Raw genomic sequence first — 14,478 nt, forward strand, 5'->3', positions numbered from 1 at the left:
CACGTGTCACACTGATGAGCATGCCTACATCAGGTGGTCTGTGTGAACCCACCAGCACCACCAGTGGGGAGCCTGGGATGCAGGTGATTACAGGTGGGAGGCGGGTGCTCATAGCAAGAAGCTACTCCTAGCCACGGGACCCCAAACCTCCCCCCCCCAGGGGGAATAAGGTGCAAGCCCCTCGACCTTGGGCGGAGGGTGCAGAAAGGGCTGGGCAAGGTTGGACTGGGGTCAGCAGCCCTGCCTGCACAGCTTGGAAAAGCCGGAGAACCCCCTGTCCTTTACGTTGAGACCACCAACAGACCCATCCATAAGGACACCTCAGAAGGTCTTCATGTATCCCTGGAGAGGCGGGCACTTTCTTGCTTACATTGACCCAAAGAACTCACAGGTTCTTTAAGTGGCTCCAGCAGGATGACAGGAGCCCAGCCTTCAGCATACTGAGATGGCCTGTGGAAAGATGGGGGCTCCTCTGCGTGACCCCTGCCCTTGCCCCGAGACGGTTCCGGATGCAATCTCACACCAGGACCACACCACAAACCCTGTCCGTTAGGACAGCTCAGACACAGCGACACGCATATTCAATGAGTGCCCTGTGCCTAGTGCTGACCATCCGGGTGGTCTGTCCCCATGGAGCTGTGATTCTTGGCCCCAACACTTTCAACCCAGGTGTGACAGACCCGGCCCAGATGCCACACATCCAACTAGAAAGCAGAGGTGAGCCAACAGCAAAAGTCCACTTTAGAAGGCAGGCATTGCATGCGCACACGCACACACACTCAAGAGAAAATCATTCCAAGTCAGAAAGAAGCACCCGGAAAACCAAAGTGTTGTACATGCTTAAATTATTAGGTAAAAACATTGCATTTAAAAATAGCTTAAGAAAAAGGGTACAAACTTCAAGGTGCTTTCAAGTTGTGGGCTGTGCGGAGATCCCACTTGGCCTGTAGTGCTTTGGGGGCCGGTGGGGCAGGGTGGGGGTGCCCGCCCACCATGCCAATGGGCCTGAAGTGTAACAGACTGAAATGTAATGGGATGTGCCCCTGCGGATGGGGGCACAGGCACCCAAGGGCTACTGGCCGGCTCGCTCCCCTCCACCACTCTGGCTGGTGACGCCGATAGGGTGCCAGGGGGCAAGGGTACCTCAAGCACTCAGAGAGGCCCACGAGTCTGGAGAAGGGCAAACGGACCACCCCTCAGTCCCCCCTGGGGGTGCTCAGGAGGCATGGACTCTGTCTCTCCTGGAACCCAGCACCACCCCACCCCACAGAGTAGCAGCGGGGAGACTGTGCCCGGGGGGGCCTAGTCATGGCGCACGGGTGCAGGCGGCTCCTCCCCACAGGCCTGGTCTGAGTAGGGGGGAGGCGGGGGCTGCTCGTCCCCCAGCACGTAGGCAGGGTGGCCGCGGCTGCGCTTGGCCTCCTTGATGTAGAGCTCCAGGAGGACCTTGGTGGGCTGCTTGTCCACCCTCTCCTTGGGGACGCCATGGCTCAGCAGCCAGCCCGTGAGGTCCTTGCGCGTCGGGTTGGGCCCCAACATGAGCTTGGCGCGGCCCGGCTGGCTCTGGCGCCACAGCAGGCCCACGTCGGCGATGGTCTGGATCTCCATCACCGCCTCCAGCACCGTCATGCCCTTGACCAGCAGGCTGACCAGCGAGAGCCGCAGCTCGGAGGGCGCGGCCGTCAGCAGGCGCCGCTGGAGGCCCTGCGTGAAGGGCACGTCCTCGGGCGCCGGCCAGGGCCCCTGCTCGGGCGCGGGGGGTGAGGGCGGCTCGCGGTAGATCCATTCGAGCATGCCCAGCTCACGCACCAGCTGGATGCCCTCCTCCATGGTGGTCCAGGGGCGGAAGGGGAGCTCGGTGGCCTCAAAGTGCAGGAAGGACTCCCAGCGCTGGCGCCAGGCCAGCAGCAGCCAGGTGAGCAGCGTCTGGCAGCCACCCCGCAGCGTCTTGCAGTGGTAGTTGAAGATGGCATCGCCGGTCAGGTCACCCAGGAGCGCCAGCTCTCCAGAGTTCAAGGACAGGGCCGGGCCCCCCTGGTCATACACTCGCAGGATCCAGGTGATCATGAGCTCGTTGGGGTTCTGCTTGAAGCGCCGCGAGATGGCCAGGAGCTCGGTGTACGTGTAGTAACGGTCCCCCCGCCCCATCTGGGTGGGGGCCAGTGCTCGCTCGGCCATGACGATGGCTGTCCCCTGCAAGGAGCAGCAGGAAGCCAGGAGGGGTGCTGCTGGGCAGGAGCTTCAGGGAAGGGGAGAGGCCGTCAGGTGGGGAAAGAGCCACACCCCCCAGCACCTCCCCCCTACCGGGACCCCTCAGATCCCCGGGTGTCAAAGGTCCCGGGGGGGCACCATGTCCTCAGGGGAGGTCAGAGCCCAGTGCTAGACATCATGGGGGTCCCAAGCCAGCCCCTTCAGGAGCGCTGACAGGGTCGCTGCAATCTCTCCTGTGTCCTCCCCCTTACCGCCCCACACTTCATCCAGTGCTTAGCACGGGGCCCAGCTCTGGGCAACCACTCGGCATTTGCTTTTGTATTATTACCATAATCTACATATTTCACGATAGATTTATTGCTATGGTACGGCCAGTAAGGAGCCTCTTCTGTTCTTACCAAGGACAGGGACAGCGGCACTGTTTGACTCTGGAGGAACCACCTGCAGACAGGAAGGAGCCGGAGGGGAAGAGCTGGTCAGCAGGACACAGGCAACCACGGCCCCCAGCCCTCTGTCCCCAGAGTGGGGCCCCTCAGACCCCCTGGGTGTCAAAGGTCCCGGGGGGGGGGGGGGGGCACCATGTCCTCAAGGGAGGTCAGAGCCCAGTGCTGGACATCATGGGGGCCCTGGTGCCCTTGCCCTCCTCACTCAGGTCACAGAGCCACTTGGCTCCAGTTCTAAGGGGGAGGACAGACGAGAGCTCACCCAGGCAGGACAAATGACCACAATACCCGGCCACTGGGGTGCCAAGAAGCCCTGATCACGTGTCTTTTGATGCCCCTTGACCAAGCCTCACTGTGGCTTATCCTTGGCCGTCACCTCGTAATGATCCGCCACAACTGACTTCGGCACCACCAACCCCCACCCCGCCCAGCTCAAAGCAGTGCTCCACTGAAGACACCCCCACACCTGCTCAGCCTGCACCCCAGGTCTGTCTTCCCTAGCTGCCTCCCAGAGCCTCCAGCTCTGCTCTCCCCTCACACGTCCCTCCACAAACGGCAACTTCCTACCCCATCTTCCCGGAAACGCCCTCTCCGCTGCAGCAAACATTCAGAGCTCCGCAGAGGACGCCTCAGGAGAAGAGCACAGGCCCTCAGACTGAGCACCCCCCCCACCAAACATGGAAAGGAGCTTCTCCCCCCAAAGTGCCGGCGAGAGCGGACACCCCTGAGCTCTCCCAGAGAACATGCCTGCATCCTACTGCACCACGGCCATCGTTCTGTCCACTCCCGACATCCAAGGACCAGGGACAAATCGCCCCAGACCAGAGAACACTGGCTTCTCTTCAGACAACAGGTCCCGTGCCCATTTTATGACTGGGCTCTTTGCAACATTTGTGCAACATTCTCTAGATAAAGGGTCACTTTAAACAATGGTTAGTGTGTAAAGTGGAGGGTAACTTTACTAACTGTATCAGTGTATCCATCCAAGGAGGGCAGTCCAAGTTCAATCTACAAACCCCTCAGTGTGAACAGTGAGAAGTGCTGACAGCTTGTTTCTTTTCTTCTGCTGACTTTGAAAATCAGCTTTAATTGGTCCGTTTCCTTGAAACCCAAATACATGTTCAGTTTTTCCTGCCACAATCCGTGTATTCTCCATCTTGTCCAACCCTTACCTTTAGGTAGGAAGTATCACCACCACCCACCCCCAACCGTGCAGAGGATTCGGGCCCATATGCTGCTGGCTGTGCTGTGCCTGCTCTACGGATATAGAAACTGAGGCTCAGGAGACCAGCTCTCTGAGCCCATGAACAGCAGAGCTGGGATTTGGACCCGGCCCCATTCTGGCTGGATTTCCACTGCTATAAATGAACAGGGATTTGCATGTAAATCTCCAGCACAAATGCTGGCACATAAATTAGGTCCCAGAGCTATCTGATGTGAAGTCATCCCAAAGAGGGTAAGGTTATTTTAGATGAGGGGGGGGCGGGCGGAAGCAAGAGTTGTCACTGAGAGGGGATGTTAGTGGCCGGTCCCCCTGCTTGAAGACGCACCTGTAACACAGGAAGGACTTGAACAGACAGTCTGGGAGGGTCCAGAGACATCAAAACCAGGGCTCCTCAGATCCCCAGGTGTCAAAGGTCCTGTGGCGCACTGAATCCTCAGGGGTGATCAGAGCCCAGTGCCGGACATCACAGGAGCCCAGGTCCCCAAGGCCACTCACCTTCAGGAACAGAGAGGCCCAACTAACTGCACTTAGAGCCTGGGAAGCACAAAATCCACCAGGAGGGTATCGAAGTCCACAATTCTTCCTGTGCAGACCCCAGGCGACCCCACCTCCCCAGTGTCACCGGTCCACAAGGGGACCGTCGTCAAACCCCCTACATGGAGAAAACCCAGTGTCTACCTCCTCTTGCCTAATTTTACAGACTTTTGGCACTGGCTACACCTGCTACTAACCCTTGACAGTGAAAGCTGCTAAGGTGCAAATCCCTTGAAGAACCTACCGGGGTGGCAGGAGGGAGCTCTCCTAGGGGGAAAAAAACCCAACCCTAACATAGAAGCAGCACTCTCGATGAGCAGAGACCCTTTTCTGCAACCATTTTGGAACAGACCAGAGGAAGACATTTTGGAGAGGGCTCAGGAACCACAGACACAAAGCACACAGGAGACCCCATTATTTCTGATGAAATTAAAAACGTGCTTTCAGAACACCAGGCAGAAATAAAGCAAGCATGGCAAAATGCTAAACTTATGTGTATTTCCCCGCACGTGTGAGGATTTTAACAAGTAAAAAAAAAAAGGGGAATGAGAAAGGAATACATTGGAAAATGGCACAAAGAGGGCGCGCCAGTGATGGAGGAAAAAAAAAAAATCCTTCCACTTGTGACAGGGCAACACTTGGGATGAAGTTCGACAGATTTTCAGGTGGCTGCCTGAAGTGGGAAACTCAGGGAGGATTTTTGCTGGGTCTCGATAGGGACATAGAAAATCAGCTAGCTGCCCCGGGGCCGGGCTTCCTCGGCGATGGGGAAACGGAAGTCCAAGACCTGAATTAAGGACCAATTAGCTCAGAAGTAACGTTTCCCGAAACTCGTGCATGGGGTGAACACAAAACTCTGGTATTTGGAGGGACAGTGTCCGAATGATTCCTGAGGCTAAAGGCCCCACTTGCTGTCTCCTAAGACCGCACCCATGTGGCTCTCAGAAACCCCGTAATTCATCTAGAGACTCCACACTCCCTTTAGCTCTTGGTAAACCCTGAGATCCTGCCTCTACCTCCCCCATATCTTTATTGCAGGTTGCATAAAATGCCAGCCACGTGGAATGGAAAAAAACAGCGACTTCCTAAGGGAAGCTCATGTAGCCAGCACAGAAGTGGAAAACCTCAGCAAGAAAAACTCAGGGTCACACGCGCTCCCCCCCCTCCCGCCCCCAAGAAAAACGGACAAAATGGCGGAATTCTGCGACGTGGGAAACAGAAATGGCGCAGCCCGGCTGCGGGGCCAAGGAGCGCTGGCCTTGAAAACCCTCATTCGCTCCGGGGGCAGGAGTCCTCCCCACCCTGAGGACCCCTAAAGGGCCGCCAGCCTCTTCGGACGCCACTGCCCACCCCGCCAAGATCCCCAGGCTCGCCTCGGAGCGCGCGCTGGGGTCTCACAAGGGCCTGACCCCTTCCACGCGACGACGTGGCCGCCCCGCCGCAGCCCCGGGCACCTCACGACAGGAGCGACCCAGACCCCAACGCCCGGCCGCGCAGACGGAAAAGAGCCATAAGGCAAAAACAGCTCACCCGACCCTCACTCTCTTCAAAGCGTGCGCGGGCGACCTCGCGTCCCGCTTTATAGTGCGCGCCGCTCGCAAGGCCCGCCACAAGCCCCTGCCCGGGCTCCGCCCCGAGGCGTCCAACACACGCGCCGGGGCCGGAAATCCAGCTTTGGTGCTTGGGGAAGCGAATAATGCCTGTTCCCTCCAAAAATCTTCCTAAACAGACGATACAATGTTGTCCCTAGAGGCGGAGAAAAAAAGCAGGGGAATATCAGGGCCCGTTGTCCTCTCATGAGCGTCAGGCAACTCTGAGGACAGCACCAAAGGCGGGCGGCAAAGGGGAAGGACCCCGAGCCGGGACAGAGCCAGAAAGGGAGGCCCCTGGAATTGCCAGCGCGGCAGTGGCGCGAGCTTTGGCTGGAAGGGGCGGGGCCGACCCAGACTGAGTCCGCAGGCAGGAATGGGAGGCGGGGCCGGTGCCGAGATCGACGGGGGACGTTCTGGGGTAGCGCTAGCGTGGCGCAGAATGAGAGGCTCGTTCCGCGCAGCAAGAGGAGGGGTCGGTGCCTGGACGCCCGGGCGAAAGGCTGGGCTTCTGGATCTAAGGGAGGAGGAGGATGGGGGCCAGGACTCCTGGGCTGTGTGAGGGCCGGAAGTGCTCCCTCCACCCCCCAGTTTAGATGGTTTAAGACCTGGGGGCTTGGATCCTTGGTAGGGAGGGTTCAAGCTCTAAGGAGTGTCTTTCAGCTGACTTGATTGGAAACATTCTTTTCAGAGATAAAAAAGGAAACTCCTCTACTTCAAACCTACTCACCAGAGTCGCCACTATGAACAGTGTGGTGTGGACTTTTTATTTTATGGCTGTATACGCACACATGTTATGGGTAGCGATTTTTTTTTTTTTTCATTCCAGTTTGTCCCCTAAATAGTCTCCCCCGGATCAGTACAGAGTGACCTCATTCCTTAAACGGGGGCCAAATATTCCCTTCTGTGAGTGGAACACACATTGTTTAGAAGACAACACAACATTGGGTTGTCTTCTTCCGGTGAGGAGACACCTCCCACGAAGCTTATAGTCTGATGTAAAAGGAACATATCCTTATATTAAGAAAAGGAGACCTTTCTTCACTGGCTTTTGCCTCACCCAGAGTAAAAAGCAAAGTCTTCACTGTGGCCCACAAGGCCCAGAGGGACCTCGCCACTGTTCCCCCTCTGTCCCTGTCTCCCTCTCCCTTGCTCAGGGTACACTAGTAATTGGCTTCCCTAATCTTTCTGGAACCTGCCAAAGACGTTTGTACCTCAGAACTTTTGCTGTTCCCTCTGCCGGGAATCCTTTCCCCCAACCTATCCCCATGGCTCTCCTCTCTTCAATCATGTCTCTGCTCAGATATTACCTTGGCATAGAGCCCCTGCCCCTTCCCAGACCCATCTCTATTCCCCTCCTTTGTTTTTCCTCATGGCACTTACCCCTAACATATCTGTTTTGCCTCCCTGCGGAAATGTGAAGCCATAAAAACAAGGATGTGTGTCTAGTTTGATCACTGCTATAGATCCAGTCTCTGGCATATAGTTGCAGCTTATTTTCATTAAAGAGGAACAAATTTGAGAGCCTTTTGTGGGAGAGAAGCGGATTATTTTAGCAACCCTTCAAGAGCACAAACTAGGTGTTATGTTAAGCTCTATCTAGATTGAAGTACTATCATTACCCCCATTTTACAGATGAGGAAACTGAGACCCAGACGGGTCAATGCCTGGACACAGGTCACGGAGCTAGTAGGTGGCAGAGCCTAGACTCAATCCTTCCAGCTTAACCACTGTGTGAAAGGGAGGTAGAGGGGACCCCCCAGGTCAAGGGCCTGTAGGGGGACCCAGGTAGTGAGATAAATTTGTACTTGAGTTTCAACCGTGCCCTGTTCAACAAATGACTCTGATAGCAAAAATATGCTACATGGAACAGCCTTAAAAATGGATGGATAGATAGACAGACAGACAATTTTTAAAAAGAACAGCCCTGTGTTGGAGGAGTTTGGCGAGAAGAAAGAGGAAGTGATGACGGGCTGCTGGTAAGGGCAGGAGGTGAGGTGTGGGTGCAGGGAGAATTTACCTCAGGAGGGGCACATTATTGGGGGTCTGGGAAGTAAAAGATGAAGCCCTAAGGGCTTGGAGAGAATCAGCTATTCAACAAATATTGATTGACACCATTTGTATGTATGCCAGGAACCGTTGGCACAGCCTCTTTGTTGACCTTGTGCCTTGCCTCTCTTTCCTCTGAATCGCTTCCCTCACCTGTCCCTCTACCCCAGAGGGCCCAAGGGATGGCCCCCGTGAGAGTTGGCATTTCCACAGAACACTTAGAAGGTACTGAGCTAAGAGAATATTCTGGGCAAAAGGTACAGATTATTTAAATTATTAATCTGAGTGGGGGGGATTAAGAGGGGACCGAAAAGGGCAAGACTCTCAGTGGGGGTGGGGGACCAGAGAGTAGGGTTGTCAAGTGCTTGGCAGGGAGCTGTGGGAGCAGGCCAGCGGTGGGGTCATTCCTGCGTCCTGGAGCGCCATCAAGTCCAGATGGCCTGGAGCGCCAGGATGGACCAGAATTTCATGTAGTTCAGATAGGAAAGGAAACCTGAAGAAGGAAGGAAGAGAGCAGAGGGGGTGAGGTGCAGCATTCATAGCCTACTCCAGATCCTGATTCTTTTCCCAAGCCCAATCACACCCCTGCCCTGTCCCCAATCCGTTTCCCAACCCAAACCCAACCCCATCCCCTCATCCAGCCCTATGCCCAACCCCACCCTCCTCTCCCACCTCAATCCCAGCTTGTCCAGCCCTGTCCACAACCCATCCTCATCCCAAACTCTGTCCCACTCAGTCCCTAGCCATATCCCTGAAGACCCATGCCCAAGCCCAACCCCAGCCCAGCCCAGACCACTCATCAGGAAGAGAAAGATGCCGGTCCACGCCAGGTAGAAGCTGAGCCCCAGAGTGTAGGTCATGCCTTCCTGCAGGTACTCATGGGCCTGCATCAGGTAGAACAGGATGCCCAGTATCATGCTGGCCCCTGCATGAGTACAGGTGTTAGGAAGCTGGGCATCAGGTGTGTGCAGACCCCTGCCCGTAGTTGTATGGCTGCCTGGCTCTTGCTCAATATTCTCCCAGTTTCTTTTGCCACCCTGTACCTCTGTGTGCAGGCACGAAAACAGGCTCTTGATAATGTCATGGTAGAGCACGTTGGGACCATTGGGTTGTGTCTAAAACCATAGGCTTTGCGGCCAACCAGAACAGAGCTCTTGTCCTGCCTCTCCCTCCCACCTTAGGGTAACTACTCATCTCTCTGAGCCTCACTTCCTTCATATGTAGAATGGGCATAATCTTATGATTATCCCTCATCTCCTTGGGCTGTCCTGAGGAGTTGTTGAGATTGGCACAATTCCTGGCACACAGTGAGCCCACAAGAATTGAGATGATGATGATGATTATTATTGTATTGGGTCTTTAATTTTGGGCTTCTGAAGAAGTAGACTAGGAACCCACTCATTCTGCATATTTCAACCTAAAAAAAATTCAGGTAGTGAAGACCTGGGTCATTTTTTCTTTATGTGGTTGAAAAATAATATAAGAGGTGTTTCTCATTTAATTAAAAAGACTGAGCAGATTTTTTTTTTGTAGAAAAATGTCTTATATTAGATGACATAAAACTGAGGTGTTTTCTACCCTTTGTACCTTATATGTAAACAATTGGGAAGAGCTACCAGACAAATTGGATAAATACTATTTGCAAACAAGGAAATAGGAAGTTGAATGTTTCCTACTCTTGACTTTGCTATCATTGTCCAAAAATGTTTTCCTGATAAAACTAAAAGCTGTGGTCAATCATTACAAATGATAGGAACGTAATATCCTTCATTTCCAAATTAATGTGCCAACCCAGCTCCTTTTCTAAAAAGTGTGATTTGGCAATGCAAATTGAAAACTAGACTAATTCTAATCAATTAGAATTAGCATATCAATTTTGAGACATTTGGGTCAAGTGGAAGGATTATCGTGGTAAGGAATTGTGCAAGGTTAAATAGCTCCATCAGGTGCCAACATTTTCTAATCCAACCCTCACTACATCTCCACGTGATAGGAAATTTCACCCCCACCCTACAGAAAACTGTAGGCTCAGAAAGATTAAGTAACTTGAACAAAATCACAGAGCCGGGGACAGGGGGCAGGGGGTGGGGGGGGGAGAAAGGATTTGGGCTGGGTCAGAACTGGAAATGGGTATTGGGTAGAGGTTGAAGTTTGAGTGGTGAGGACAGAAGGTGAGGTGGGGGACGGGTTTTGGTTGAGTTTGAAAGTGAGGTTCACAGGTGATAGAGTTGGGTTGGATTTGGAATGAGTGCTGAGATTTGGAAAGGGGTTGGGGATGGTAGTGGGGATGGTTTGGAGATGGGAAAGAGATAAAATGGGAACGGGGGGTGGGGATGTGGAGAGGTGACAGGTGAACTGGAGGCTGGTATTGGGGCTGGAGATGAGGTTGTGTTGTTGGAAGTTCATATTTTTTATTGGGATTGATCAGAGATTTGGAGGGAGATAGAGCTGGGATGGGCAATGTACGTGAGGATGAGGATGGTGTTGGAATGTGGTGGGGAGGGGGTTGGAAATCATCATGGGCACTGGGCAAGGTACTCCTCGCCTTGGTTCCTGAGGGATAAATCTCTCTGCCATGCCTGTCAGGATGCTGATGATGACGTTGGAGAAGTCCAGCACAGGTAAGTTGGAGCTGGTGAAGAAGATGATGTTTATGAGCATGATGCAGAGGCAGAAGCCGGCAATACTGGCAAGGATGAGAAAGGCCCAGGCAAAGTCCAACAAGTCTGGGGAAGGAAGAAAATCAGAGCACCAAGAGGCCTTCCGACTGAGCATGGGGGACAGGGTCCCCCATGAGGCTGGGAGTATTCCTGAACCCTCTCCCTTGCAAATTTTTCTTTCTCATTTTAAGAAAATTGAAATTGGGCTGTAGAGAAGGGATATTAAGGCAGATGCCTTTAGCATTGAGGGCACACCTCTGGGTCAGTGAGAACAGTGTCTTGGGCAGTGAGAAGGAGGGTGGGAATTGAGGAACCAGTTCTGTGTGATGAGGAAAGATTCCTTGGGGTGAAAAAGTCTCAGGATAATGTGTAAGATCCTAGGGTTAAGAGGACTCTGGGGATGGGTATCATGTAATTGAAGGTGAGCATAGGGCAGTGGGGATGATCCTGGGGCAATGAGGACCATCTGGAGGAAGGGATGACTATCTGGGGGTAGTGAGAACTATCCCAGAGAAGGGAAGACTAACCCTGGGCAGTGAAGACCATCCTAGAGAAGGCAGAGAAGGGTCCCAGGGACAAAGAAGAGAGATGAGTCCCAGGAAGGGTGAGTATAGGGCAGGCCTTACAAGCATTCTGGTCGTACTCATGAAGGCAGGAGATGTCAGGGCACTGCACAAAGAAGATGGTGTTGATGGGGATGGTCGAGGGGCCATCAGGATCCCCAGGGGGTGTCAATGGAACCTGGAAGTGGATCCAGGGCTGGCCCAGGGTGATGAGACCGATGATCACCATGCCAGCCAGGCTCAGTGCCAGGCTCACCTGACGGCTGATCTTCTTGGCTCCATGCAGCAGCCGCCAGCCCATGGGCAGCTGTGAATAGCTGCATTTACTCCTTCTCTGACACCTGTAGCAGATCACCCACCACCAGGGTCAGCACTGAGTCCAGCCACCCAGCCCAGCCACCCCAGTCCAACTGCCAGACCAGACCATGACCCACCCAGTGTAGCTTTCAGACTATCTTCTCTACGTCCATTCTCCCTGGCCTGTTTCCTTCAGGTCCTGCCTCTAGATGTTTAGCCTCTAGGCTCCCTTGCCTCCAGATCTAACTTCCAGACCCTGCCACCCCCAAGTTCAGTTCTTAGGTTGAATTATAGGTGCAGTCTTTATGTTATGCCCTACCCAGGGTCAGCCTCACTTGGGTCCAACCTCTAGTTTCCAGTAGACTGGCTTTGCTTCTGGTCGCTGACCTTTGACTACTGCCCCTCCCCCAGAATCCTAGCCCAGAACCTGGCCCACTGCCTGGACCCCTGCCTCTCACCCGCCAGAATCCATCTCAGCAGATCTGCTTGATCGTATGCTCTGGATATTGTTGTCTAGAGCACTTAGGTTGTATAGGGAGCTGTCCATAGAGTCTTTGGAACTCTCCTGGGTGGTCCAGATGATTGAATCAGTGCTTTTGACACTGGCCGTGGGGCTGTGAGTAATTGAAGGGGGGACATCGACTTTGGCCCGGATTGGCAATGTGAGGCATTGAGTACTCAAACAAGGACTCTGACTTGTTGGAAGGTGGTCTTGGCTACGGACTTGACTACTATTGTAGTTAAGGGACTCTACATTGTTCAGGGAGACGTGAGGAAGTAATAGAGAGTTTTGGATGCTGAAGTGGCGAGTTTGGAAAATTGGTGGAACATCTTGGGTCTTCAAACGGTGACTGTAGGTAACTGACGGTGTATCTTGGATGCTGAGCCGATGACCGCTCACAGTGGATGGCGTGTCCTCAGTACTGACCCAGCAACTGTTGATAATGGGTGGCGCATCTTGGATACTGGCCCAGCGACTGTGGACTACTGGAGGGTCTTGGATGCTGACCCGGCGATTGTGGATAATGGACAAGGGTTCTTGGATGCTGACCCGGTGACTGTTGATAATGGGTGGGGGCCCTTGGATGCTGGCCCGGCGATTATGGATAATGAGCGGGGGCTCTTGGATGCTGACCCGGCGATTATGGATAATGGGCGGGGGCTCTTGGATGCTGACCCGGCCACTGTTGATAATGGGCTGAGAGTCTTGGATTCTGACCTGGGGCCTGTAAGTAATTGGTGGAGAGACTTCGGTCTCATTTCGAGTATTACTGGGAGCTCCTGGAAGGAAACCTGGCTGGGTGCTCTGGGGTCCAGACTGGGGCCTCTGGGACATGTGGGGATGCAGCGTAAGACCAGTCCCCAGATGCACTAAACAGTCACCAACTGCTTTTAGCCCCTCTTTCCAGGCACCTCCATGGCCACCTAGAAGTCTGTTGGTCTCCCTCCCAGGTTCAGGCTTGGCCCTTGGCGGTTTGGGTCTCTCTGACCCTTCTTCTGTGTTCTCTGGTCTCTCCTGCTGTCCACAGGCAGGCCTCAGGGCTTCAGTCTGGCCTGCATCTGGGGTTGGGGCGGAGGTTCCATGACAGTTGGAGAGATTCCAGGCGGTTGGGACATTGCCCATGGACTCATGCTCTACCCTGTGTGAGTGACATGGGGGCTGGGGCTGGGTCAGAGTGGGTTCCATGTGAGGTATGGGCAGGGTCAGGATTGGGTCAAGAAGAGGTCATGGCTGGGTCTGAGAGATGTCAGGACTGGGCAAAGGTGGGGGAGAGGGGGAGAGAATGATAAGGGTAGAGAAAGCGCAGGGTCAGAGAGGGGCCAGAATAGGGCCAGGGTTGGGCGGGGCTGAACCAGCACTGGGGCACCAGCATTTCTGAGATCAGTTCTTACAGTTTCTGGAAGGCCTGAGATCTGAATTTATAATTCCCTCCTTCTACCTGCCCCTACCCCACCCCACTCCCAGGGCCTTTCCTGAATTGATTTCCTCCTTTTATTCCCTTTTCAAGTTCAGTATCTCTCTCCACTGTCTCTGTCTTTCTTCACCTTTTCCTGAGACCTCAGGGACCTCTTCTCTGACCTCAAAGACCTCCAATCCAGGCTTGCGTTCTCTCCATCCTTTCTTTTGGCTCGTGTGGTAGACTTTTGAGAAACAAACAAACAAGCAAACAAATAAAAAAGAAAGAAAGGAAAAGAAAAGAAAAAAGAAAAAAGGAAACCAGCAAACTTTTATGTCTTTAATTCCACAAATATCCATCTAACTCCTCAACTGTCAAAGGAGATAATGATAATTCACAGGATTGTCATAAAGACGAAGTGTAAAAGCATCGAGAACCCATTGTAATAGAAAGCTGTTGAATTTTTTGCACTTCACAGATACTGGTTTTGACTCTCAAAGACACTTTCTTCATCCTCCAAAGCTCGTGCCTGAGTCCTAGACCCAACCTTCTCTGAAACCCAAATTGAGACATGCCACAGGACAGGAAGGAATTACTATACATAGATAACCATGGATGTGTCTACCAGTTCATACACCCATGCATTCAATCATTACCATTTTAAAAAATGTTGATTTATTTTCATTTTTGAGGAGGGGGAGGGGCAGAGAGAGAGGGAGAGAGAGAGAATCCCAAGCAGGCTCCGCACCAGCAGCGCTGAGCCTGATGCGGGGCTTGAACCCACGAACAGTGATCATGACCTGAGCTGAAATCAAGAGTGGGATGCTTGGGGCACCTGGGTGGTTCGGTCGGTTAAGCGTCCGACTTCGGTTCAGGTCACGATCTCCTGCTTTGTGAGTTTGAGTCCCGCGTCAGGCTCTGTGCTTACAGCTCAGAGCCTGGAACCCACTTTGGATTCTGTGTCTCCCTTTGTGCTCCTCCCCTGCTCATGCTCTGTCTCTCTGTCTCC

The 14,478-nt window shown here is 53.5% G+C and overlaps 2 protein-coding genes and 3 non-coding genes across 9 annotated transcripts; all 5 read right to left on the reverse strand.

The window, feature by feature from the left end:
• Positions 1-828: 828 nt before the first annotated feature.
• Positions 829-6,055, reverse strand: LOC112851199 (Friend virus susceptibility protein 1-like). Of its 2 annotated transcripts, none has more exons than XM_086690550.1 (3): positions 5,944-6,055; positions 2,610-2,652; positions 829-2,239 (listed from the first exon to the last, which is right to left on the reverse strand). In XM_086690550.1, the coding sequence occupies exon 3, from the start codon at positions 2,176-2,178 to the stop codon at positions 1,303-1,305; it is 876 nt and encodes a 291-aa protein (XP_086546676.1). In that variant the 5' UTR covers positions 2,179-2,239; positions 2,610-2,652; positions 5,944-6,055; the 3' UTR covers positions 829-1,302. The 2 variants fall into 2 exon arrangements, with proteins under 2 accessions (XP_086546676.1, XP_086546677.1); XM_086690551.1 differs by lacking the exon at positions 5,944-6,055 and adding an exon at positions 4,375-4,693.
• On the reverse strand, positions 2,307-2,398 carry LOC112851449 (small nucleolar RNA SNORD88). The gene has a single exon (XR_003222769.1). It is a non-coding gene; the product is annotated as a small nucleolar RNA SNORD88 (small nucleolar RNA).
• Positions 2,737-2,838, reverse strand: LOC147573766 (small nucleolar RNA SNORD88). The gene has a single exon (XR_015245182.1). It is a non-coding gene; the product is annotated as a small nucleolar RNA SNORD88 (small nucleolar RNA).
• LOC112851450 (small nucleolar RNA SNORD88) lies at positions 4,264-4,354 on the reverse strand. Its single transcript, XR_003222770.2, has one exon. It is a non-coding gene; the product is annotated as a small nucleolar RNA SNORD88 (small nucleolar RNA).
• Positions 6,056-8,338: 2,283 nt separating the features above from the next.
• On the reverse strand, positions 8,339-13,153 carry LOC112850831 (uncharacterized). Of its 4 annotated transcripts, none has more exons than XM_086690552.1 (5): positions 12,030-13,153; positions 11,338-11,615; positions 10,631-10,777; positions 8,848-8,976; positions 8,339-8,544 (listed from the first exon to the last, which is right to left on the reverse strand). In XM_086690552.1, exons 1-5 carry the CDS (start codon positions 12,905-12,907, stop codon positions 8,477-8,479), a joined length of 1,500 nt encoding a protein of 499 aa, XP_086546678.1. In that variant the 5' UTR covers positions 12,908-13,153; the 3' UTR covers positions 8,339-8,476. The 4 variants fall into 4 exon arrangements, with proteins under 4 accessions (XP_086546678.1, XP_025770146.2, XP_086546681.1 ...); XM_025914361.2 differs by having other exon boundaries at positions 8,340-8,544; positions 8,845-8,976; positions 12,030-13,152; XM_086690555.1 differs by lacking the exon at positions 8,339-8,544 and having other exon boundaries at positions 8,865-8,976; positions 10,631-10,683; positions 12,030-13,151.
• Positions 13,154-14,478: the final 1,325 nt, after the last annotated feature.

Source organism: Puma concolor, chromosome E2 (assembly GCF_028749965.1).
Source record: "Puma concolor isolate L17-30 chromosome E2, mPumCon1.1.hap2, whole genome shotgun sequence".
Taxonomy (NCBI): domain Eukaryota; kingdom Metazoa; phylum Chordata; class Mammalia; order Carnivora; family Felidae; genus Puma; species Puma concolor.

What these genes read in the sequence shown, in the direction of transcription:
- LOC112851199 (XM_086690550.1), bottom strand. Translation starts at nt 2,178, where the DNA reads ATGGCCGAGCGAGCACTGGCCCCCACCCAGATGGGGCGGGGGGACCGT.
- LOC112850831 (XM_025914361.2), bottom strand. Translation starts at nt 12,907, where the DNA reads ATGTCCCAGAGGCCCCAGTCTGGACCCCAGAGCACCCAGCCAGGTTTC. An exon ending in GCTGAGATGGATTCTGGCGG is followed by an intron (nt 11,616 to 12,029) that starts GTGAGAGGCAGG and finishes GATCTGCTACAG; the next exon opens with GTGTCAGAGAAGGAGTAAAT. An exon ending in TGAGTACGACCAGAATGCTT is followed by an intron (nt 10,778 to 11,337) that starts GTAAGGCCTGCC and finishes TTCCTTCCCCAG; the next exon opens with ACTTGTTGGACTTTGCCTGG.